The sequence below is a fragment of the Buteo buteo genome, chromosome 19 (genome assembly GCF_964188355.1).
Source record: "Buteo buteo chromosome 19, bButBut1.hap1.1, whole genome shotgun sequence".
Classification (NCBI taxonomy): domain Eukaryota; kingdom Metazoa; phylum Chordata; class Aves; order Accipitriformes; family Accipitridae; genus Buteo; species Buteo buteo.
In genome coordinates, this window is record NC_134189.1 from 13,782,205 (window position 1) to 13,807,579 (window position 25,375).

The 25,375-nt window shown below is 53.2% G+C and overlaps 2 protein-coding genes across 4 annotated transcripts; both read right to left on the reverse strand.

Moving 5' to 3' along the window:
- Positions 1 to 4,143: 4,143 nt before the first annotated feature.
- TMEM121B (transmembrane protein 121B) lies at positions 4,144 to 5,295 on the reverse strand. The gene has a single exon (XM_075051871.1). It carries the CDS (start codon positions 5,293 to 5,295, stop codon positions 4,144 to 4,146), a length of 1,152 nt encoding a protein of 383 aa, XP_074907972.1.
- A 1,514-nt stretch (positions 5,296 to 6,809) lies between these two features.
- Positions 6,810 to 21,531, reverse strand: HDHD5 (haloacid dehalogenase like hydrolase domain containing 5). Of its 3 annotated transcripts, none has more exons than XM_075051209.1 (9): positions 21,369 to 21,531; positions 20,990 to 21,190; positions 20,543 to 20,655; positions 19,272 to 19,365; positions 18,744 to 18,777; positions 18,166 to 18,340; positions 17,666 to 17,854; positions 9,009 to 9,220; positions 6,810 to 8,400 (listed from the first exon to the last, which is right to left on the reverse strand). In XM_075051209.1, the coding sequence occupies exons 1-9, from the start codon at positions 21,462 to 21,464 to the stop codon at positions 8,216 to 8,218; spliced, it is 1,299 nt and encodes a 432-aa protein (XP_074907310.1). In that variant the 5' UTR covers positions 21,465 to 21,531; the 3' UTR covers positions 6,810 to 8,215. The 3 variants fall into 3 exon arrangements, with proteins under 3 accessions (XP_074907310.1, XP_074907312.1, XP_074907311.1); XM_075051211.1 differs by having other exon boundaries at positions 6,839 to 6,927; XM_075051210.1 differs by lacking the exons at positions 6,810 to 8,400; positions 9,009 to 9,220 and adding an exon at positions 12,583 to 17,086 and having other exon boundaries at positions 21,369 to 21,528.
- Between the last annotated feature and the right edge of the window lie 3,844 nt (positions 21,532 to 25,375).

Below are 25,375 nucleotides of genomic sequence, written 5' to 3' on the forward strand. Positions count from 1 at the left end.
TTCTGCCTAACTCCTTATGTTAGTATTTATTACAGAAATCTGAGGCAAAACTGAGAGCCAGTACTAAACTGGCTGACAAATGCTGAAATGTTCCTGCAAAGTGTTGCAGCTGTATCCAGTTGAGTGGGGTATGGCTGAGAGCCCTCATGTGGAAAGTGCATGTTCCTTCAAAGTGAGTGTTAAAGAAAGGAAATGTCTCTAATTTCTGTGCAGGGCTGCTCAGTGAGGCAGGACTGTTAAGACAGCTTGCTTTCTCTGCAGCCAGAGGCCTCGAAAGACTAACAAAGGGCCAGTCCCTGCATAGATCCAAACTTAAGACCAGGTGCCACCTTTGTTTCCTGTCTGTATAGGACCTGACCCAACAGGAGCTAACCAAGAGGCAGCTGTGATCTCAGTGCTTCTCCAGTGAGAACTCGTTTCTCAGATTATATGAATAATTGTCATCCTGATGATCCCATTTCTTAAAGGGTTTTTTTTTCTTACAGCAATTAAGATGTAAATCTGATTTTTTTTTTCCCATGAGCCTTTTTCAAGTGGTATGAATTCCTATAAATCGTTTAAATAGGAAGCTCAGAAGTGTCATCTGGATTTTCTTGCCTTAGTCATTTGCTTCTCAAATAACTCCCTTGGTGTTACAGCTTTTAGAACTTGCTTTCACTTACAAGAAGTTTGAGGGAAAAATCCAGACGCTATTTTAGCAATCAAACATAAGGAAATCAAGTAACTTTAATGCATCTGTTGGTCCCTGAATGCAAAATTGAATAGCCCAGCAAGACTCAAAGGAGGGGAGAAAAAAAAGATCAAAATCAGTCACAAGTTTCTAATTTTATTTTAACAATCTTGCTTTTTAAAAAATACAAGTTCTGATTAATGCCAGGGGGATGCCAAGTGTCCACTGGCCACAGGCCTTATCTCTCACTTCAGTTTACCCTCCTGGGAGTAGTCACCTCTTTTTGTCAGGGTAGCAAAGAGAAAGCAATAAAATACTAAATAACTGAGTTGCGTTACAAGGCTTGTAACAGAATCCCAAGGGACCTATGTCCTATGGCACAACTTTGTTTAGCAAAGTGTTATTGACCTGGACCAGTAATTTAATGTTGGCAGAATATACAGTAGGTGTGCAAGGTGCATCGGGTGAGGTATTGTTTGCACTTTAATGGTACCCCTATCTCTCTCTTCTGCAAACGGATCTATTATGTGGCAGAAGCGTTTAAATGGAAGTGAGAGCTCAATTACAGAAGAGAAGGGAATTCAAAAGGAGGAGCAGGCTTATCAACAAGACATTGAAGAGCTTTAAATGTTTCTCTGTAGTAAGTAATTGAAGTGGCAGCAGAGCTGCCCTTCTAGTTGCAAGGGGGCTTCTGTACAGCCAACTACTATGAGAGATTTACACTCTCCAAACACCACATTTACTAACAACCTAGAAACCATGGCACTACAAAGAACTACTTTTTCTACAAAGGAATTCTATGCAACAGAAGCATCATTTTGCAGGGTCATCTGTCCCAGGCAACCTTTGCATCCACAGACAAATTTGAACTGTGATTTCACTGTCCATGGTTTAAATATGCCATGGCTAGATAAATTTCAAATATGCCCTTTTCTCACTAATGTCTTAAATTAGAAAAGGCACTCACTGTTGAAACAGCAACTTTGTTGTGTGCTATGAAGGGGTACTGAAGTAAGACTTGTTAGTAATTCTGCTGTGATTCTTCTAGTGTCTCAACTATGCTTACGCTTCAGTGTATTAGGGAAGTTCTATGCACTTTGGTGCTATTGTGGACCTGGCCATAGGAGCAGCAAAACATAGTTGGGGGTGAATAGCTTTTTTTTCCTTCACCTTGTTTTTGGCAAAGTTGTTTGTTTTTCTTCAGCCGATTGAAGCATGGAGTACTCCTAGGTACAGGTATCATCTCCTTCTCTCTTGAATAATACTGTAGTTCTTTCTGAGCTTTTACTATCTGTTTAATGCTAAAAAAGGAAGGTGCAAGGAAACAAATATCTGTACGAGCATAATGTACCTGTAATTACACCTCCTTTGGGCAGGAACTTAGCATCCCCTCGACACATCTCACACCACATAGGAAAAGTTCACAGTACCAAGTTTTACAATCACAGTCACTCACAGCACCAAGATTGTCCAGACAAAAAGAAGTTACTGAAGAGAAAGGCCACTGGCCAAAATTCATACAATTGCCCAAGTTAAGGGCTCAGGTTAAAAATAAAGCACTGGTGGGAAAGTTAAGCCTAGCCTTTGCTGACTCTCCTTTTGGTGGGGGGAGAGCAGCAAGTCACCCATCCTAGCTGCAGCTCTGAACAGAATACTGCTATTGCCCCATCTTTCCTAGGGCCTTTTCTAGCCCCTCGAAACTCATCAGCCACCCAAGTGCTGGGGGAGAAGAGCCCCATGGCACCCCCACTTCTGCTCGTGGGAGCTGGAAGTTACCAGACTGTAAACATTTTATTATAGCAGTCCATGGGAGCAGGCAGTTGATCCCACTCTGTGAAAAGGGAGGTGGGACAGAGACTCAGTCCCACTGAAGCCTGAGCCCTGGAGGAGAGAATGGATGTGTGTGCAGAAGTCTGGGCTGCGCCTGCAGTCCTGCTGTTGGCTCTGGGTAGCAGTTGGTTGTGCTTTATTTCCCCTTCTCGTCAGGCCAGCTTGAAAAAAGGCTCGAGACAGGAAACTGGCAGCCTTGCCCAGATAACAAAATATAAGCCTGGGAGAGGCAAAGTCCTTCCTCTGAACGTGGCCTCTGTGCTCCTGCTTCCATTTGGCTGGTTTCAGGAGCAGCTGTAGCCAGGCAGAAGAGCAGGCCTTAACCCCCACCTAACATTCGTGGAGCTTAAAACCAAAGATAACTGTGTTTCTATGAGGAGTTACTAACAATTAACTTTTTCCCCACCTCCCCTTAACCACATGCACATGGAGGACAGGATGCTGGTATGTGGGCTTTCACCAAAGCTCGGGAACCCCTCTGCCTCGAGGGCTCCTGCAGCACTTTGCTTTCTGTGCTGAAAAGGGAGGTTCACCGAGCGCCGGGCTCACCCCCGAGCAGCGCTGACATCCTCTGCCCTGCCGTTTGAGAGGGGGCAGTTTGCAGGCCCGGCCCCATCTCCCCTCTCTCAAACAGACACGGAAGGGGACCAGCGGAAAACTTTCCAGCCTTCCCGGCCTAGGTAAAGGGAGACCCTACGCTCCGCGTAAAAGAAAACCAACACGGATCCCATAAACATGCATATTCACAGAGAAATGAGAGCCCCAGCACCTGGGTGCTGCTGTCTGAAGCAAGCAGTAGGCTGCTGTAAACCCTGTTCTCACCAGAAATAAATGTCTCGGTGGTAGTGAAGTGGGGTCTAAGCCCCCGGATTATGTCCGTGCCAGATTCACGTGTTTCTTTAGCGTGTGAAGTCAACGTAAGATGCAAAAGGTTGAAGCACAGAGGTAGACGTTTTCAGCTTGGAGAAAGCGGCTCCTGGGCTTGAAATGACCAGATGGCCGGCGTGCTCCCAGAGGTTCCCCAGCTGGTACGCGAAGGCCCTCTGCAGCTCTGCCGCTGGGAAGCAGCGGTGGCAGCTTTGCAAGACCTAGCGAAAAACCAAAGCGTGCTTCCTTTTGTCCTGCCTGCACCCTGAAGGCACGTCTCTGCTGGTCAGGCCCCTCTCACATCTTGTCGTCGTGGTCAGCAGGAGTTCTTAAAGGAGGGGACAAAATCCACGGCTCCCCGTTGTTCAGGAGGAAAAGGAAAAAGTAAACCTCGATGGTCACAAAGCAACACGATGTCCTGGCGGGGAGCGGGAGGGGAAGAGCGGGACCCTCCGAAGAGCGCGGCGAGGCAGGAGCGCTAGAAGAAGACTCGGGGCGAAGGGCAGGCGCGTTTTCGGGGGCCGAGCGTCAGCCGTAGGCTCCTGCAGGTAGTCGGGTTTGCGCTGAGCTTCGGCCGCCGGATTTGTCCGCGGGAAAGGGAGGAGGAGAGCGAGAGTCCGCCGGGACACCCCGCGTCCCCTTCCCCTGGCTCGGCCACGGCGGCGGGAACCTGAGCAGAAACGCAGAGAGACTCTGCCGGGAGCGGGCCCGGAGGCGGCGGGAGCCCCTCCGGGGGCGGCGGCCGTGGCGGGGGGGGCGGCGGCGGCGGCGGCGGCTCAGCCCTGGGCGGTGACGGCCAAGGCGTTCACGTACCCGTGGGGGCCCACGTCGGCGTCGGAGAGCCCGTGGGCCAGCGGGGCGGCGGCGGCGGGGGCGGCGGCGGCGGGGCCGTACTTGGCGGGCGGCGGGGCGGCGGCGGGGCGGAGGAGGCAGCAGGTCTCCAGCGCCTCCAGGCCGCGGCAGGCCAGGAAGAAGAGGTTCTTGAGCATGAAGAGGGAGAGCGGCTGCTGGTAGCGCAGGAGCAGGAGGCAGCGGAGCGCCAGGAGCGGGGCGTCCAGCAGCCCGGCGGGCAGCAGGAGGTGGAGGGCGAGGCGGGCGGCGCCGGGGGGGCGGGCGGCGCTGAGCTCGTAGAGCCACAGCACCGGCGAGGCCAGGCAGAGGAAGTAGACGGCGATGAGGAGGTAGCGCAGCGGGGCGGGCAGCGGCGCCGGCCGCCCGGGCTGCAGCACCAGCTCCAGCAGGGAGAAGCTGTCGAGCAGGTCGAGGCAGGTGGCGAGGAAGGCGGCGGCGGCGCGGTGCTGCGGCGGCGGCTGCGGCGGCAGGAGCAGCTGCCCGGCGCCCTCGGTGCCGATGGCCCGCAGCAGGCAGTAGAGCAGCGGGGCGGAGAGCGCCAGGGTGACGCGGAAGCCGGTGGTGCCCAGCGGCAGGCGCAGCTCGATCAGCTCCAGGATGGAGGTGCCCAGGATCAGCGCCGCCTTGGGCGTGAAGGCGATGGAGTAGATGAGCCAGGCGAGGTGCGCGTAGGCGAAGTCGCCGCCGCGGGGGGGGGCCCCGGGCCCGCGGCCGCCGGCCCCGCGCCCGCCGGGGGGGCCGTGCAGCAGCAGCGGGTGCGGCGGCGGCGGCCCGGGGGGCGGCGGGGGCCGCTCCCGGCGGCGCGCCCGGCTGTTGCGGCAGAAGAAGATGCCCCAGCCGGCCGCCAGCACCAGGTCGGTGGCGATCCAGCTGCACCAGTACAGGTCGGTGACGGCGATCAGGTAGAGGTCCAGCAGCGCGCCCTGCCCCAGCAGCAGCACCAGGGACAGCGCCTGGAAGCCCCAGCGCCGCCCGCCCGCCGCCCCGCCGGGCCCCAGCAGCGCCCCCGCCGCCGCCCCGCCGCCCGCCGCCCCGCCGCCCGCCGCCGCCGCCCCGTACAGCTCCGCCGCCGTCATGCCGCGGCCCGGGCTCCCGCCGCCGCCGCCGCCGCCGCCGCTGCTGCTGCTGCTGGGGAGCGGCGAGGCGGCGGCGGGCAGCGGGGCGGCGGGCGGCGGCACCAGGGGCTTGCTGATGCTGATGCTGTCCTCCTCCTCTTCTTCCTCCTCCTCCTCCTCCTCCTCCTCCTCGGTGCTGCTGCGGGGGCTGCGGGGCCGGCGGGCCCGCGCCGAGCCCGAGCTCGACCCCGAGCCCCGCCGGCTGCCGCCGCTGCTGGAGCCCCCCGGGAAGAGGGGCTGCCGGTCGGCGGCGTGCGGCAGCGGCGGCGGCGGCGGCGGCGGCGGCGGCGGCGGCTGGAAGGAGCCCGAGGAGGAGGAGACCGAGCGCTGGTTGGAGGCAGCGCGGTGCATGGTCCTCCCCGGCCCCCGAGCCGGCGCGCCGGGCCCGACGGCCGCGCCGCGGCCCCCGGCCCGCCCCCGGCCCGCCCCCCGCGCCGCCGCACCGGCAGCGGCGGCGGCAGCAGCGGTGCGGAGAGCCCGAGCGGCGGGAGCCGGCGGGGCGCGGCGGGGGGAGGCCGGGGGCGGCGCCGAGCCGCAACCGCGGCAGCTGCCGGAGCCGGGGCGGGCCTCGCGGCGGGCGGCGGGGGGTGGGCTGCGGTGGGGGTGGGGAGCGGAGAGCGGCTGTGCGGCCGGGGGAGGGGAGGAGGGGCGGGAGGGGGAGGGGAGGAGGGCGCCCCCCACCCTGGCCCCGGGGCTGCCATATAGAGGCAGGTCTCGGGGAGCGGGGCCCGGCTGGCCCCAAAAAGCCCCGTGAATGGAGCCAGCCGGGCCTGGGCGAGTCGCCCGTGGACACGACGCAGCCCCCCCCCCCCGGCACCCGCTCCGGAAAATCAGGAATACTTCAGTGCCCCCACCCCCGGTCTCTCTAGGCTGACCAAGACGGGGCCCTCGGCCTGGCGAAGCGCTCACTTGCGGCTCCTCGTCCGCGGCGCTGGACACGCAGCCGCCCGTACTTCCAGTCCGTTGTAAGTGACTGCACACCAAAGCGCGTGCCTTTCACCCCGCCGAATTCCTGAGTTGAGCCGAGCCACATACCGAGGGCTCTGCCCGGCTTGCCGCGATGGGACGGTGGCTTTAAATTGCTGTGAATAGCCCTAAAGTTCCTACTTCTACTGAAAGCGCCGGTCGGGGCCTTTACTGGCCCGCTAATGATGGCCTCAGGTGGAGCTTGGCTGCCTGGATCTGCCACGGCCCCAGCGCTGATGGCTTGGCACATCACATTTCAGAGTGGCTTGGTGCTCAGCATCACCCGTCCCTCACTCCTACCTCTGCCCACTGGTGATGAGCGGGGTGCTGCCCATCGATGATGCGAAGCACACTGAATAAGCCATACCCACAAATGTCTATATTAACTACACTTTGTGATAAAGACCCGGAATAGCTTGACTTTTGAGGGTGTGGCTAATCAACACACGGGGTTGAGCAAAACCCAGATGCTTAGGACTGGGAAAGGACATCCAGGACAGCAGTGATAACTGTCTAATACATGCTGGTGCAGGCTCCCTGAGGAGCCCTACTCCAGTAAATGTCACTGGCTGCTCTTGACAACAAGGAGAAATCAGTCTGGGGTACCAGGAGAATTCATGCTTAAACCTGAAACAAAGAAATAATTGAGAAAGGGAAGGGGAGAACTTGAGGTGGGTTGACACGAAGATTTCTTTAGACACATAGCAATAATCAAGAGGAAGAGCAGGGGAAGAAGACGAATCGCAGCAAAAGCATTACCGCCAATGGAGACTGGAGTGAGGGGGCACAGATAAATTAGTTTTCTAAAAGCATGGTCAAAACAGAGGCGGGGTGGAGAGAGATAACTGGAGGCTATGCAAGTTTTGGTGTAGTTACTTGGGCAGCACAGTACTGGAGTGGTGCAACCTCTAAACTAGGGCAGCAGCACGCAGGCATTCCCATTGTCTCCCATGCTGGTTGCTATCCTGCTTTAAAAGTCATGCTGCTGCATCTCTGCTGCCATCACCGGCATGGCTGGGTTGCAGCTAGGATGGGGGATGCCTGGTTTTCACTCCACTCACCCTGTGTTTTCAATGCTAGCGTACACTTGCCAAGATTCAACCTTGCATCAGCGCTACTTGTATTCATTGCTTTCCTCTAACTCACCTTGTCATGGTATGTAGCATCAGATGAGACTGATCCCGCAAGCGGTCTCTTGCTGTCTAAGAGCCCTTTCTCCCTAATTCCACATTTCAATTAGCAAATAAAAATACTTCATGTTAAGAAGGTCAGTAATTATAGCATAGCATAAGAAACATGAGTGTTCTAAAGAACAGTCCAGCCTGGAGGGCAGTAGATGGGCTGGTGTATCCTAGCCTGGTGCCAGGATGGAGGACACAAGGCTTCATCCCAGGGCAAGACAGGCAGGACACCTATGCAGATGCTCACAGAGGGACCAGGATGCAGCAGGCAGCACCGCTGGCCTTGTAACTATGACAAGTATCGCTGGCATTCACAAGCTCAGGCGAGTCCACAGCGGGCTGTCGCCACTTATTTTCCAGCAGATGAATGCGTGGCAGCCTGAGGCTGAGGACCTCTCTCAGCAGGCTTCTGACAGCCCTGTGTAGTCCTGCCTGCATTTAGTCCAGGCAGCTCGAGGGCTTCTGCCAAGGCACTTGGCCCTAACATCACAGCTCCGGCATCCCCTCTGCCACGTGGAGCCACGGGGCTGCCCCCCACGATCCACACCTCGTGTCAATGCCTCGGAGGCACTGCCACATTGCTGCCTCCACAGTGACGCAGGGAACACTCTTCCCTCTGCATTGCTGGGGCGTGGGGCTGGCCCACAGCCACCCGGCACGGGAAAATGGCAAGCTTTTGCATGATGGAAGCAATGCAGCACCACGCTCAGCCGAGCAGCTTAGTCTGAGGACATTCAAGATGCAAGAAGACAGTGAGCAGCGAGCCACCTCTCCTTGCCAGATATGCTCCCATCGTGTTTGCTCTCCAGCTTCTCAAGGTGTGTGGACTTTTGGTCAGAGATGAAAGCGCTGCACCTGGGCTCTGCTACCGAGCGCTGCGTGTTTTGCTGGCAAGGCTTTCTCTTTTTGACAGACTTGCCTGCCAAAGGAAAAAAAAAACATGGCCAAACAATTGCTTTGACTACAATTTTTGTACAACCCCCCAAACACCTTGCTTAGGGCTCTGTTGGATGGTCTCTGTTATATAGGGAGCGTGAGGCTCGAGGCCATGGCCAGGGAGGATGTTTACTATTTGCATTGCTCTTTCAGGTTCTAGCAGGGCCCAACGATGCTTCTCTTTGACTGGTGTCAGGAGTTGCCCAGTTCAGGATGGCAGCGAGGGTTTGTGACCGACACCAGCTGTGTCTCCTAATTTGGTTTCCACAGAAGGGCTGGGTTAGATGGCAGTGTAAGTGTGTGTGATGAAGGGTAGAAGGTAAAAACCTCATTCTTACATACTGGATCCTGGCCTTTATCTAAGGTGGGTACGTTCACCTGCCCCTTCTCAGGGTAAACCAGCGCTTGTGTCACAAGCGTGACTGATGTGTGGTCAGTCCTGAGGCTTAGCTAAGTCGGTCTTGTTCCTACCACATTCACCTGCAACAAAAGTTTTCCACTTGTAGGAGAGGATGTGGAGTGAAAACCAAGCATCCATCTGGGCCGCTCAGGGCAACAGCCCTCACGCAGCGAGGGTTGCTCCTGCCCTACCTGGCCAGCAGACGGTGACGGCTTTGCCTCGTTGGCTCTCATGCTCCAGGCTTCCTGGGCAATGCGCTTCCCTGGGCGCCGGAGGCTGGACGTGCTCACTTAGCTGCCCTGGCAGTCTGCCCATAGGCACTCGCATCTCCCCTGCTGTCGGTCCAGTGGCTCGTTTCGCAAAGGTTTGGGTGTGTTTCTTGCTGGACTGGCGTCTGTCCCACCTGCTGGGGTAAGTGCAATTGGATGGGGGTCCCGGGGCTTCGGGAGGGATGGGCTGTCACCCACAGCTGGCCTGCCCGCCTGGGGAAATGGGCTCTGACACACCAGCCAGGTGATGCGGTGAGCTCAGCCCAGGGGAATGGGGCAAGCGAGGCACCTGGGGGGAGCTGGGTGCTAAGTGGGCCTGCCTGAGATAGCACGTGCTCAGCGAAGGGGCTTGCACTTCTTGTACCCTGGGGAGCATGGTCCTGCTGGGCTGTGGCTGCATGAGCAGGCAAGAGGAGCTTTATGGAAAAGGTTCTCCAGCGACCAAAGGAACTCTGCTGGGACTGGGAAGGTCCCTGTGTCCAAGGTAGGCAGGTGGGAACAGGGACCTACAGCTACAGGGCAAGGGGAGCTATGAGCAGGGATGGGGGAGCACTGGGAAGGAGGGTGGGAGCTCAGGGGCTTCCTTGGGCTGAGCATGGGCACCAGCAGGGCAAACATAACCCAAACAAACAGGTGAGAATAAGAAAAGAGCTTATTTGTGGCAAAGGAAGCAGAAATTGTGCCTGTACCTTAAAATGGGAGTGAGGGGAGAAATGTCTTCTACTTGAGAAAGCACTGCAGAGCTTTTTGTAGCACACTGTAGGATGAGATATGACAAGCGGATGCTTCCCGTATGATCCAGTTATTTAATGCAATATGCAGTCCTTGGAAGTGTTAGTGCTTAACCATTACTGTTAAAACATTAAAAGGCTAAACTATAAATAGCTTCTACTCTTCAGCAGCTCCAAAGCTATGTTTCTGGGTTTTTTTATGTATTTATGTGTATGCATAGATATGTGTGTGTATACATATATTTAAAGGCAAGCAGCACACAACAGAATTTTATGAAATAGTCATACTGAATATCTAAAACGCTACCATTTCTAGTTTACACTACTAGTGGGAACAAGTAGCATGCCCTCAAAAATACCCCTGCTGGGGGAAGAGACAAAACTTTCTTGAGGGCAGAACTCAAGGGGAAACAAAATAATGACTCAATTTCTTGGTGGGAGGGAAAAAAAAAAAAAAAAAAAAAAGAGGCAAATATATGCCTGAAAGAAAGACCAGAAACTAAATCCCTAATTATACCCTGCAGTAAGCTGTCAGAAACTGGCAGCAGTGGGAGGGAAGGAGGCAAAGCTGATCTCGGTGAGTTTGAGCGTAATCTGCTCTAACCATACTTAAAATGCTTTTGAGTGGGAAAGGAAGGTTCTGGGATTCTCTGACACGCGTTTTGTACTGCACTTATCTAATCCATTCAAATGGTCAGGGTTGAAGTTACAGGCAAATGTAGAGGAGTTTCACCTGGCTAGCACCAAAATTCAAAGATGCCTCGGTTTGTCCGCCTCTGAACGCACAGCCTTTGTAACTAAACTGCTGATCCAGTATTACCATTTGGGGAATGCAGATACTCTTCAAAAGGGTATAAAAGCGTAACAATCTATTACTTGTAATTACATTTCAGTTCAAAGAGCTTTCAGTACCAGTATAAAATGCAAAGAGATTTTTTTCATGCTTGTAGTGGGGTAGGGGTTTGGAGAGTGACGAGGATTTGGGGGTTGCTCTTAGTATTTTGTACTTACTCGGCCAGTGTGTATTGGAACTGACCTTGGGGAGAAAGTGAAAGCTCTTAGAAGTAGAACTGACTGTAAGGAAGGGAAAAGCAGGTTTATTACAGTGAAATAGAGAAAAGGGCTTTCTTGATGGAACAGTTATGTTCCTAGAGAACATGTAGCTGCCTTGCTGGTGTGGGGTTTTAAACTGTTGCAGACTGGATCCATAAATGTCTTTGCCTAATTTTCATCAAATTGACCATGCAGCTGCAAAAATCCATAAAGACTTGTGCTTTTATAACTGAGGTTAGGTAGATTCAGTAAAGGAAGGGTTTGGGCATGCCCCTGAAGGGCTAAGGTCTGTACCAGGGTGAGCAGGTTAACTGCTTAGCTTGTATTCAAGGCCCACCAGAATCCATAGATTAAGCACTTCTCAGGGCCTACCCTGGTAGGTATTTCTTACCCCATCCACCTGGGAGCAAACGCCAACCTGAATAGGGCTCTTGGTCCCTCTTGTTCCAAGTTGCTCCTTCTTCAGTGTTTCACAATGCCAATGTTTAACTCTGCTCCTTCTGTTGGTTAAGGATTTCTGTGGGACTCTAGCTTCCAGCTAAGGCTGTCTCCTACAAGGGACACTTTAACCCTAGGCTGCCCTTTTGCTTTGACAATAGTGTAGTGATTTAAAAGCATTCATGTGAAAGGTTCAGGTTTTGATCTCTTTCTGCCTAACTAAACCTTGATACGCCCTATCTTGGGCGAGTGCTCCAACTTCCAGAGTACTGGATAAAAGGAGAAGGCTGGTTAATGCTTTTTATTATTATTTATTAGAGGTTGGGGCCACAAGTAATTTCTCCAGGATGTAGAATACAGTTCCATTCCTCTCTCTGCTGAGAATGGGAATCCTTGTCCAGTCCCTCCAAAATTGCTTTTACTGCTTTATTGATTGTTCCTTTCAACATCAAGTTCTCAGGATCCTCAGTCATGCTTGTTTTGCTGTCTAATCTGCCTCCTGTGAGCTGTGAACTTTGTAGATGGAAAACCTTCTGGTGGAATATCTTATAAGAACAATGCGAGTGAATTGGCTGTTTCTAGATCATTAAAGCTGATGTTTTTCACCTAGTAGGATCTTTAATTTTCCATTTGCTGAAATCAGTGGAAGCTTTTGGCTCTAATCTGAAAGTTTGCCAGCTAGTATATCTCTCCCTAACTCCACTCACCTTTTTCAAAAGGTATCAGAGCATGGCTTTTGTCAAACAAGTTGGGTTTCTTTTATGATCACAAAGGGTTTAACGTAGACCCAAGTAAGCTTCTAGTGGTGAGTATAGCTTTCCATATCCCTTAGGCTTGTTCTTCATCTGCAATAGCAGATAAAGTTGGTGGCTTTTAGCTTGTGGCTTCCCCACCCAGTGGACATAATCATTACTAACTGCTTAGGTCAGGTCACAACTAAATGCCCACCCTGAAAGCATCTTGTACACAGGTGGCATCCCAAAACTAGTCTTGGCTGTGAACTGTCAGTCAGGGCATCACAGCTTGTGATGTGACCTTTTTTTCCCCCTAGAGTAAGAATGGTCAAAACTGCACTCATCTCAGCTGACTATGGCAGATGTAGAGCTCACAGGAAATTACAGTTTGGCTCAGCCAAAAGACTTGTGGAGGGGTGTCTTTCAGGGTGGTTCCTTCAAGAAAATCTGAGAATGGCTTGACCAACAGAACAAAAGAGAATTTGTCCTGCTAATCTTCTAGGGCAAAGATGTGAAAGAGACAGGATAATACTCATGAAATGTACACACAGCAAGTTAAAATTTATTTCAAAGAAAACATCTTTTATTATTTTATATATGTGCTAGATCAAAGGAGCAACTCCGGAACTGGGTTAAAATTAATAGGAAATCTAAAATAATCACAGCTTGCGATTTCTCTGTATGATATGTAATTACTCTGCTACAGTGCATGTGACATAATCTGAATCATTACCCATTTATTGGAGGGAAAAAGACACACCGGGATTAAGACTGGAAGAAAGGGGACAGTAGTGTTATGTGACTGCCTGAACACCAGGCTAGTAGTGGCATGTGTCCTGTGGAATAAAGGAATTGACCTCTCTGGCCACCATGTTATTGTCTGACATAAAAGCTCTCTGCTTCAGATCCAAAACAAGGTCTAACCCTCCTCTGGTTCCTCCCTGCTATTCTCATTTGCCTCACCTCACCATATACTCCCTTTAGGCTTGACTAAAACCCATCCATCTGTGGAAGATGGAGTTGTTAGGATCAGGTCTTCACCATGTTTGTTGTATAAGGCAGTGCACTGTATAAATATTAAGGTATTGGATCAGCAAGTGAAGTCCCCTCTCCTGCTTGGCCCCATAATCTGCACAGAAGTATGCTTGCTCCAAATCAGAGAAATATGCCTTTAAAAATAACACTTCTGTGCAATACACGGGACAAAGGAAAAGTTTTGTTCCAGCCACACTTGAAGCTCATTCCAGGAAGCTGCAATTCCAAGGAAAAGGGATTTCACTGAATTCTAGCAGTAACAGATGTCCATAAATGAACTGCAGATAAGCTAGAAGCCTGCACAGCACTCTAGCACAAAACTCGTGGAACAGGAGACCTGGCAAGCACTTTTGTCAGTAGAAATCTTCCTCAATCAAGTCAGTATCCAACAGCAGCTGGAGAAGCCAGATTTCCTACTCTAGCCACTGTGTCCATGCAATTCCTAGGCAGGGACTTGGATAAAGTGCACTGTTTCAAGGAGCTGAGCAGGGGAAGAGGGGAAAGGTCTCCTTGTTGCTCAGACCAAGGACAGCCCATCTAACTAATCAGTGCACAGACCAACAAGCAGAGCTTTTTATGCAACCTTACTTGGTAAGAATTGGGGAAAGGGTACAAGATTCTTCTAGATTCCTTCTCCTCCCTTCTGTCCAATTTCAACTCGCAAGCGAAGCATTTCTTAAATTACTTATCACTGAAGCGCTTCCTACACGTTTTTAAGACTCCCAGAGGACTGTTTCAACACTAACATGACAAAAAAACAAACCTGGAGCTAAAAGCAGATTTGGAATCTGAAGCAGATTCACATCAGTCAGCTCATCTCCACTGCTATTCCAAAGATGGAGATGCATGGCTCACTCTCTGTGCAAATGCAAAAACTCTTCCTTTCTTGAAGGAGGTGCTACCTCCTTCTTCTTGCTACCTACCTCACTTCTGGCTGAGATGTGCCATGCATGCTGATGTGAAATTACAAACTGCTTGTGATTTCTCAAAATTCTTCTGCATGTTCCTTCCACAAAGCTACCGCCATCATCACAGCAGCAGCCAGTGCACCTGGCTCCACTCATGCAGCAGCACTACACCCCGCGGGGAACGCTGGTTCACCAGCACCTTGTCTTTGAGTAACTGGCACCACAGTCTTGACAAGAAAGAGCTCTGCCAAAGGTTACTACACACACAGATGGACAGACCTTAGTACTTCTGCAGAAAAGTGCCTACCAAATTGAACGTGTGGCTAGCAGTTATTGCCAGCAACCAACTCTGAGGTCTATGTAATCATGGCCTAGAAGACCATTACCAATTAATCCTATGGAAGTTATCATCCCAGTTAGCAAATACTGCAAGGAGAGGGAGCATTCCTCTTTCTGCACTGGATGGCACGTGAGGCTGAGGGACACTGGTGCTAGTTTAAGAATAAACAGAGTCTGGACCTCCAGTTTCAGGCCTTGCACACTGGCTCCACAGCAGAATTGTGCTGTGGAGATGCACTGAAAGCTAAAGGAAGTTCCCTATGTTATATGCAAAGTCCTTCCCTGTACTTATTCTTCTGGAAACAAGCCCTTGTCTTGTTCAAGTAGATGAAATGGTAATTTCTTCTTCTCTCCAGTGAAAGGCAGAAGATTCAAACCTAAGATTGTGTTCCTCACATTACAGCTGCTTTTAGAAGCAGCAAGTGATTCTTGTCCTGATAAGACAAAGAAGAACCCCAGCTAGTGCTAAGGTAGGAAGCGACTGCTTCCCACTATGGATTTCACATGAGGGAAATTCACCCAGAGAGGTATTTTTCTGCTCCTATTCAGAAAATAAGGTATAGAGAAAGAAGCCACAGAGAAGGACCTCTTTGCCTGGATCACTGGCAGAGCACCCAGCCCCCTTCAGATGCGGAGCCTGGCATAACGTAAGAACAGAGCCTGCTCTGCGGTGTGACCTTCCTTAGAAGATACATCAGTATCGAGAAGATGGAGAGCTGCTGAAGCAGAATGTCAGTGCACATGGATGCTGAGATTTGCATTAAGAACAACTCAAACTTCTGTGTAGAACATCTTGTTTGTACCCTGTGTATGGAGCTGCCTGGTAAAGCAGGAAGGAAGAAAGAAGAGGCAGAGCAGACCTATTTCTGATCTCTCAGAAATGTGGTGTGAGCTGAGTATAACTAGGAATGCCGACTCAGTTGTGTTGGCTCCGAAGGCTTTCTATCACATACACAGACTGATTTATGCTTCTAAAATCACAGTGCTCCTCTGGAATTAAGACACTCCTTGCTGAGCCAATCTTTCACATGGAGTTTCTCAGGCAATGCTTGCTTAGCTTCTTTGGGCTGTCTAAGGAGACACAGGTCTTGATCTTTCTCTGGATAGCCCCAACTAGGAGAACAGAGGCAACAGAAGGTGCATGTCATTAGGGACAGGGAAATGTTCCTGGGCAGGCAAGTCCCAGCTGCTAATTCATGTTAGGGGGACTCTAGCTGCATGCTAAAGGAAGAGGAGGGAACAGGGATCAGACCATATGGGGGTATCCCTGAGCTGCAAACCACACGAGGGAAGAGAGGGGGGGAAAAAAGGAAGTGTAGGACGAATACATTTGTACTCTTAAAGAGGAAGATTGGGTATTTGGGGCTCAGGTACCATCCTGGCTTGATGATCTCTTCTTTCAGTCCTTGCATGTGAGGAAGGAACCAAGGTGGACTGTGACTCTTTCTGTCTGGCCCTTGTTCCAAACAGGGGCCTCTCTTTGGAAGCTGTGCCAGCTGGAGCAGGGGGACGTCCCTTGCAACAGCTGGGGTCAGGGTGGGTGCTGAAACAGCCTCTTGCTGCAGCACTGAGTTCTGGGCAAAGAAAACTCTGGAAATTCAGACTCTGTTGTGGTTTCCTCTGCTATTGAGAGCAGGCTGCTGGCTCCCTAGCGGGACATGAAAAGGCAGAAGTGTTCACAGAATGCTAAATAGCGGGGAGGGCATAATATAACTTTCCCCTCGGCCCTGCAGCATGTTGCTCTGGCTACTGCAGCTTCCTTTGAGGGGCCCTGCCTCTCCATAGCTGCCAGAGGACTGCAAGATCAGACTTTGTTTCAGACTGACAGTGATGCAGTGGCAAGTCCCCAAGCAAACAGAATTTGTTAAAGTCCATAGGCACTTATTCTTCGTAAGGAGAATGGTAAGACTTAAAGCCTTCCCTTGGCAGAGTGTCACCACAACACAGCTTCTGGTGTGCTCACGTCACAGACTGGATGAATAGCACATTATATGAATGGTACATTGGCCAATGGTGGCTCCTTGCACAGGGAAGAGCTTCTTCCTCAAACACATTGCAAGAAGGAGGGTGGGCCTGCCTGATCTTCATGCACAAAGGGTGGAAAAGAAAGAACTCTGATGGCTGAACAAAACTGGGACAAGCCGCCTCCTTATACCCTGTTTCCATTATGGCTCAATTATTGATGGCAGCAATATATGTTCACAGTTGAAAATCTGGTGGCAGCTGCCAGGATTGTAGATAAGTATCAATGAAAGCAAGGGAGAGAGACAGAGTTTTCTTTCATGTTGGCTAGATTAGAAGGTCACCCTAGGTCTCCCCCTGTTCTTCCCCTCTTCCCTTCCCAGTACATAAAATCCCTGATGGTAGATCTTTAGGCACACCTGTCTTAACCCTAGCTCCAGTTCTCCTTCTTGAAAGCAAGTTGTACAGCATCATTCACATCCTGCACTATGTAAGATGCCTCCACCAGGCTGGGGTCAAAGCAGAAGTCCCGATGACCGTGGAACACTGTCTCTGTCGTGCACTCCTCTGTTTTACTGGGAACATCTGCACTGTGGCGGTAGACCCCAGTGCAGACCAGAATCGACTCGCAACTCTCCACTGAATTGTTGCAGTCCTCCTTCAGTTCGAGGTGATCTTCAGTTTGGGGACTGGTTGCTTGTGGGCTCCTCTTCACCCCAGCCTGGACCTGGTTCTGGTGAGCTGACTTGAGGTAGTTGTTGTAGAGGTTTGCCCCATAGATATCAGACATAGGGTTATCCCTGGATAAGGTCACAGTGTGAAACAGAAATGAGAATAGCCCATGCATCAATTTCTGGCTCTGGCAGACTGGGATTAAGGCACCACTGAGGAAGGATGAGGGCAAGGTATTTGCTAACATCAAGAGAACCACCCAGACTGGGCCAGTGAGTCCACCTACTGGTGTGTCCTGTTCAGCTGTGGTGAAGGCCACGTGCTTCACAAACATCTTTCAAAGGGGAAAAGACACACTCAAAGCACCCAAAGCAGTTTCAGCCATTACTGTAATGTATTCCCTACAATCCCAAAGTGTTTGGCCTAGCTGGGCTAATGGTACTACATCTGGGTCTCTTTTCTTTAATCCAGTCATGCTGCATGCACTCTGCATCCCACAGTAACAGCTTTACTAGGCTGACAGGGCCCTTCAAATTATTAAAAGTGTAGGGTGCAAAAAGCTAGCAAGCCTCTGTTTCAGGATGTGAGGCTCCAGAGACACCATGGGGATTTTGGTATTCATTTTAGAAATCTCCATTTAAAAAAACACTTCAGAGAAGTTAGTATGCAACTCCCTAAGGAAACCAGCAGGAAAAACAGTCTCTTACCCAACTGCATAGAGGCGTCGGATGGGTGACTTCCAGCCCTGTTTCTCTGCCTGCTGTTTTATCAAGTATTCGGCATAGCGGTAGGTGACTGTGCTGGGTTTGCCAATCAAGGCCTCGTACTTCAGCTCCTGGCCTGTCACTTTCTTGTAGATGTTCTCCAAGCACAGAAGGAAAGTGCCATGGCCAAACCTGCTCCAGAAAGGAGATCATCAGTATCCCCAGTCACATCACTTAAATAGCAAATATACCTCAGTGAGGAGAACCATCTGCTGTAGCCAGGGTACTGCCTAGTTTGGACACAGTGTCTACCCATCCATAGGCAGTGGTCTGGCTTTTGCTTCTTGAAAGTTTTAGTCTTTATTTCTCATGCAGTTTTCATATCTCTGCTGCTAATTATGCCATTCAGTCAAACTCTAATGCTAAAAAATGTAGTAAGAAAAGATCACCTGTAGGAGACCTGTATGAAGTAGCCTAAAACAAATACCACACATGCTTTTCACCTGGGCATCTGGGCTTCAGCCATCCACAGCAGATCCATGTTGCAGGCAAGGACCGGCAGATGGGGGTATGGTATATCTTGCAGCTCTGCCCCAGGATTCCCATTGCTCAAGAGTACATCAATAATAAGTTGCAGGCTTGTCTCCCACCTCACTGGCTCACCAAACAGAATCACCCCTGGAAGATTTCAAGAGATGCTTGGAAATTCACAGTGTCCAAGTACAAGACCCACTACCAAAAGCCACCCGCTAGCAAAAGAACCCCCTCCTGGGATGCCGTGGCTAACACAGCTACCGACCAAACACAGTTTGTGCTAGGGTTCCAGTCTGCATATCACTGTACCATGTGCACCACTGCTTCCAGATGTTGGAGCATGGCACGAGAAAAGTTGGCTCTGCTCTTATCAGCTTGCACTTCACGCTGTGTGAGGGCAGCGAGGCTGCCTCCTGACTGTATCCTCTGAATAAACTGCCTGTGGATCCCAATGAGCCAACACCACGTCATTACCTCCCATTCCAGCTGGCTGGCCTGACTGTTATTTCTGCTCCCTGTTCATATGTAAACAAAGGCTATTGCTTACCTTCTATAGTGGGGAAGCCAGTGGTTGGAGGAGGCTGCCAGAAAAAAATGAAGGCTGGGTTAGTAAAGCAAAACCTAATGCTGTCTCCAAAACAAAACTAAAAATGCTTCCTTTGAACCTGCCAAGGCAGTTCCATAAAGAGGCAGGACAAGGCCACCTGGAACCCCGAAGTAAGGTTTCCCCCACCCCGCCTTCCCCTCCATTCCAGATTAGATTTCACAGATCTTGCACTCCTGTCTCAGAGCTGGAGATGTCAACCAAACCATCTTACTATTCACTGTAAGGATCAGCAACAAAAGACAGGAACGGCATGAGAAAGGAGAGGGGAAAGTCACTGCCCTTCCAGCAGGAGCCAACGCTGGAAAGAGCAGAGAGATGCTGGCTGCTCAGCACCAGTCCCAGGCTCTTGCTAAAGAAGGTCACTAGCAGCCAGCTGCTCTGTGCCTCTGCAGCTTCTCCACCCCATGCAAGACACTGTAAGCACCACCACACTGGACCACCAGTTCTACCAGTGCATCAGGAAATTACCAGCTCCTTTGGCCTCCGGCTCTGATCCACCATGTCTAACAGGGGATATGCCTTCCTCAGTGCTTCTATGGTGACCACGTGCTTGAACCCCAGGCTATTTCAGACCATCAAGGAAAGGTGTGGAGACTGGTGGGATTCTTTAAGTTACTTGCAAAGGCATCTACAGAATTAAGAAATACAAGTCCTAGTAGCAGAGCAGTTACTTAACCTGGTAATGCATAACCTCATCACTTTCAGTCAAACTGCATGCTGTGCTTCAACCTAAAGTTGGCCCTAAAGGTGATACAAAAATCCAGACCAGGGTGATTTACTTTGTGATCAGCAATCCATGGAAATAGGCAAGGAGCAAAGGTTGCTCCAAGACAGAATGGATGTGCTTTGGGAGACCTTTAAGGCCAGGATTCTCATATCAGTGCAGCACAGGGGGCTGGTGAGGCTTCTTGGCTAGAAGCAGAATCAGTGAAGCTCTGGTCAGCTCAGCTGGTGAACAGAAAATGGTTTGTGCTGATAAAACTACGCAAGTGAAGGATGAGTTGCATTCACCTGCAGAACACCTTGGCCTTAGCTCGCCCTGCTGGCCCTGGGGAAACAGAGATGGGCCAAGGTTTTGTACCAAATGAAGTTAAACGTTAAATACGAGGTGTGACTCCGTGTGTGTACAGGCTGAGATGTCGCAAACCCTGCAGGCAGTTCTTACCTCCCTGCAGACGTGGGATATGTTGGACCTGCTGTGCCCTCGCTTCAGCCAGGCAATATGCATGTGGGATTGTCATTTAGACCATGACCCTGTACTGGGACGCTCTGGTTCTAATGGTATTTGAGTTCTTTCAATTGTCATCAGAGTCCTGGGGAAAACCTTAGCTCTGGGAGAGTTGGGAGTGATCTCAAATGGACTTTGCATTAGAAAGAATGGGAAGGAGCACAATTTAACTCAACAGTGAGAGAGGCCCAAAGCTGATGGAGTCTTCACGGTGACATCTGACCGGCAGGAACAGCAATGCAGGTAACAGGACAGATAATCAGTGTGAGAAGCCAAACGCAGACCAAGGACGGCCACGAGGTGACCAAGAGGGAGATCAACAGTTAGTGCCTGCTTTTGAGCCTCTCCATGAGGGTGCGTCCCCAAAGACGAGACCAGCGACCTTTCTGTCTCCTTGCGCTTCTACAAGCCGACTGAGCGAGCGCCAGGGGTAGGAGCAGCAGCAAACGTTTAGCCGGGAAGCGGCAGCGGGACGCGCGGAGCACCAGGAGGCACGGGCAGCAAAGGATACTTCTGGGCGTTCTCCTCCACGGGACCCTGCCCGGCCACCAGCATGCACTTCTGGTGGAACTGGCTGAAGAGCCGCAGGGGGCTGTGCGACAGGATCACCTGCTCCGGAGACACCTGCGGGAGGGAGGAGAGGCTGAGGGGGGACCCGCGGGGAAGATTTCCCCCTTCTTCGTGGGGTCGGGCCGCGTCCCTTCCCCGTGCTGCCACCCGCCTCCCTCCGTCCCCTCAGGCCCGAGGCAGGGCCGGTCACTCGCTGCTGCTGCCGCCACCCCCCAGCCCTTCGCCGCTCCCGGGGAAGTCGCGCTGGGTGGGCTCCCTCCTCCTCCTCCTCCTCCTCCTCCCGGTGCTCCCGTCCAAAGCCGGGACACCCGAAGGGGGGTGGCCGGCGGCGCGGGCTCCGTCTGCCCCCGCCGGCGCAGCCGCCTCGTCGTCCCCCCCCCGCCCTTACCTGCAGCCCCAGCGCCTGGGAGAGCTCTCGGGCCTTGGCCGCCCTCAGGCAGTTGCCGGCGTTGGTCAGGAAGACGACGGGCACCCGCAGCCGCCCGCTGCCGTCCGCCAGTCTCCGGAAGGCCTGGCGGGCGGCGGGCACCGCCTGGCTGCCCCGCACCAGCACCCCGTCCACGTCGAAGAGGAACCCGAAGGCCGGCGGCTGCAAGGCGAGCGGAGGGGACGGTCACCCCCCGCCGCCGCCGCCGGGAGCCCTTCCCTCTCCCCCCCCCCCCACGCCGCCCCGCTCCTCCCCGGCCGCGGCCCGCGGCGCCCTTCCCGGCCCGCGGCAAGGACGCGGCCGGCGGGCCCGGCCCCTCGCCCCCGGCGCCGCCGCTCACCCGGCCGCCGGCGCAGCCCCCGCGGGCGGGCGGCCCCCGCGGCCCCGCGGCGCGCAGCAGCCCCCGGCCGGCCCGCAGGCAGCCGCGCAGCGCCATGCCGCGCCGCTCCCCGCGCCGCTCCCGCCCGGCCCGGCCCGGCCCCGGGGCCGGCGGGGCACGCCGGGGCTCGTAGTTCCCGGACTACAGCTCCCAGCGAGGAGCGGGGCCCGGCGGGGCGGGACCGGGGGGGGGGCGCGGCGGAGGGCCGCCTGCCTTCGGGAGGGAGGGGGGCTGCGACGTCCTGTCTGCTTCGGAGCAAAGGGTTGCGGCTTTGGGGAGAGCTGGGAGAGAAGCCGGGGAGGGCGAGTGGTTGCGAAAGCAGGTGTGGGAAGCAGCGCCGGGGCTGGCGGGGCTTGCCAGGGCAGAGGAAAAGGGAGTGCGCCGGGGAAAGGGCTGCGGGCAGCCCTGCCGTGCGAGAGGCGTGCGAAAGCGCTAAGGAGGAGAGGTTTGGGGCAGGAGGGAGCGAAAGGCTTGGACCCCTCCAAAGCAGTCACACCGGGTTTATCAGAGAACGGGAGACTGTTTCGTGAGTGGAGCTGCTCCCGTGCTGTACGGTCCAGTCCTCGCGGTTACGAAGGCGTTTCCCAGGACGTAACCTGGTTTCAAAGCTGGTTACAACTTACCCTGCCCGCAATGCACACACAAAGGATCTGCACTGCAACCTTTTACCCCTGCCCTGCCTTTGCTTAGTCTTTTCTACGCAAACCCAGGTCTTGCGGTCTTTTTGCTACAGATCATAAAGTTTTCTAAAACTCCAGGCATTTTTCTTGCTCTCTGACAGACTGCGTCCCAGGGGCTCCCTCTTTCCTGTGGAATGGGACAGAAATCTTGACGCTGAATTCAGCCGAGGCCCTTCCAGACCTGAGGAAAGCAAAAGGTTCGCTTCACATCCATGGAGATGAAACGACATTTGTTTGCTTTCTGGCTAGGCTTAAGATCTCCTGACTCCTGCGATACGGCAGGTTTAACATGTATGACTTTAGGCGTCAGTTACACAAACAGTGTAATTGTTTGTTTTTATGCTTCCATTGCCATGAGCACCAAGCTTAATTCGTTTTTGACCCACTTTAACACCCAGAGCACTTTCTGCAGAGCTATTAAAGCACTGGCAACTCAGGGTTACACATTCATACAGATGGTTATTCTTCCTTAAGTGCCTTTGCCTTAACTGAATTACCTACTGTTTATTTTTACATAATTTCCTCAACTTGCCGGGATCGCTTTTCTCAGAGCTGTTTGCTGCTCCTCCTGCTTTGGCGAAATTTACGCTGGCCTCGGAGACATTACTGGAAGTATTTAGTTCCCTGCAGAACTGGGCTTCAAACCTTCTTCCACTAGCACAAGGAGTGTTACAGCTACTTTGACGTATGCCTTCCCAACTACTTACCCACTTACAAACCAGGACCTCCAACCCTCATTTCCCTTGGCTGCCGATGAAAAATACAGTCAGAGAGAGAGGCAAAGACATTCTAAAATTAATGACAAACAGAAGAACCTTGTCTCGAGTGTTTCTCAGCTCTCCACCAAGGCGGTTGCTCCTGGCAGAGAAAACGTTTGATTGATTTACTGTGATTTTGCCTAGAGTATTGGCTAATGTGGGTTTATGGCCTTTTAACCATACAACCACTTGCCGGTTAGATGGACTGTTTTGGTTGCCTGTCTCCCCGCCTCGAGTCGCTGAAACCGGGCTGACCCTTCAGTCCCTTCTTTTTAACTGCGAGGCCACTTTTGCCCTTTTCCCACTCCTGAGACTTGCGAAAGAGCTGTGAGAGACACCTAGCCGGTTCCCTATCCTAGGGAGGATTTAACTGCCAAAACGTTTCGCGCATCTCAATATCCGTGAGTTTGGGTTCCCCTCACCTCCTTTTGTGGGGATTTTTCACCTCGTTTTGTTTCGCGCCGCTCGGGGGCCCGCGGGGCGGCGCGCGGGAGCTGCGCGCGGGAGCCGCGGGGGCCGGCAGGGGGCCCCGCTGCTCCACGGCGCGGGGCGCGCGGGCGGGGCGGGGCCGCAGCCGCTCACCTGGGGTGCGGCCCCCCCCCCCCCTTCCGCGCCCCCCCCCCCCCGCTGTAAGGCTCAGCGCTGGGCAGGGGGGGGGGGGGGGCTGCCGCTGTGCTCCCCAGGGAATTTTGGAGGTGGTGGGGCGGCGGAGGGGCGGTTTGTAACCTTCCCGCCCGCCCGCGGGTGGGGTGCCGGCCCCGCTCACGCCGTTCGCCGGCTCTGCGGCGTTTTCCTCCGGTGCACCAGCCGCAGCGGGACGCACCGGTGCGCTGTGGGGGTTGCCGCGGCGCAGGGGCGGGGGGGTCGCCAGGGGGATTTGGTGCCCGCCGTGTCTCCGACACGCGAGGGCCTTGCCGGCCGGGGTACCCGCGGCTGAAGAGGCGCCCCCGAAGCGTGTGCGTGTGCCCCGGCGAGCGTTCCCGGCAGGCGGGCAGAGCTGCCGGGTTTATTTTTACGAGGCAGACCGTCCAGCGGGCCGCAGCGCTTGTTTTTAAAGCAACGCGGAGGGAGTTTGCCCGCGGTCGGGCACAGGCTGAGCCTGGCAGGCGCGGCAGGGCCGCCGGGCATCGCACCCCCTGGAGCCGGCTTTGGCCGCTGAACCCCCGAACGCCCGGCACCAGCAGGCGGACCTGGGCCCGTCATCCCTGTGCTAAACGCCCGAGGGTGCGATTTTCCCTGCAGGAGCCGAGACTCCCCTCGTGGCTCTGCTGGGAGCTTCCCGTTTTGCATGTTACGCACGGAGGGACCTTACGGTTTCTTCTGCAGGCACATCTGGCAACAGCCACATCCCCTAATGCCCCTAGAGATGCTCTGTCTGCCCTTCTCACACCAGCCCACAGGAGACTCCCTCTTCTTCCCCGGTCTACGCTGTACTTAGATGGTTCCCCCACCCCCTTTCATAGCTGCCTTTAAAGGCAAGCAAAACAGGCGGTTGCCCGCAGCCTCTCCTGTGGGTTCCTATGTAAACTTTGCAGCTCTGTTTTCCCTGGACTCGTAGCGCTGTCATCACCCCCCCTTCCTGACCTTCTAACATCCCCCTCGAAAGCAGCCGTACCTTCCATCTCTTTTCTTGCCACAGAAGCTCTAATGGCCTGAACCAGCCCTCCCCCCTCGCTTTATCTCTTCTTTTTCTCTGCTGCAGCCTGCTCATGGAATGATGGACAAGCTAAAGGTTGAGAAAATACAGTAAAATGCCTTTCTTATCCTGTAATGACCAAGGGGGAGGGGACAGCCTGATAAAAATGACAAGCCAGAAGAATTGAGAGCCAAACCCTTCACCTGCCTGTCCTGCAGCAGACAGAAAACACTTGATAGACCTGCCATGATTGCAACTGCTGCAAGCCTGGAAAGAAAGGAATTAAGTACTGACCCAATTAGAGCTACAAGTTTCTGGCCAAAGAAATGTCCTTCTGCTACCTGTGAAGAGACTAATTCAGAGACTTGCAGGAGAAAAACCTGAAGCAGGCTGAGCATCAGGAACTGGTGGAAAACACATCTGTAGGCCTGTGTTTTATGGCCAGAGGGCTTTGCTTTAGCATCTGGCATCTGCGTAGTCCCACTGCAGTGATGGAGGCTCACATGACATGTAGATCCAGCTGCTTGCTTGGGCCTATCTCTATTTTCAACCAGCTACTTTACTCCTCTGTTTTTATTGGCATGATTTTTGACAGCAACCGTAGTGCTGGATCAGCCATTTCCTGCTGGTGAGTGACCAGGAGGCAAACATTTCATTTGCTAAAGTGCCCCAACAGCGGTCCGAGCTGCTGTGCAACAAAACACGGATAGACCTGTGACATGGTGGGCTGCAAACAAAGCTCTGTCCACCTCCCATTTAAACAAATTCAACCTGAAGAGGCCACAGGGAGAGACCGATGGGGGAAGTAACAGGCATAAGACTTGACATATTCCTACGGCTGCTGGAAGTAAGCAGCACAGAAACATCCATGGATTTTCTGCTCTCCTTCCTTGC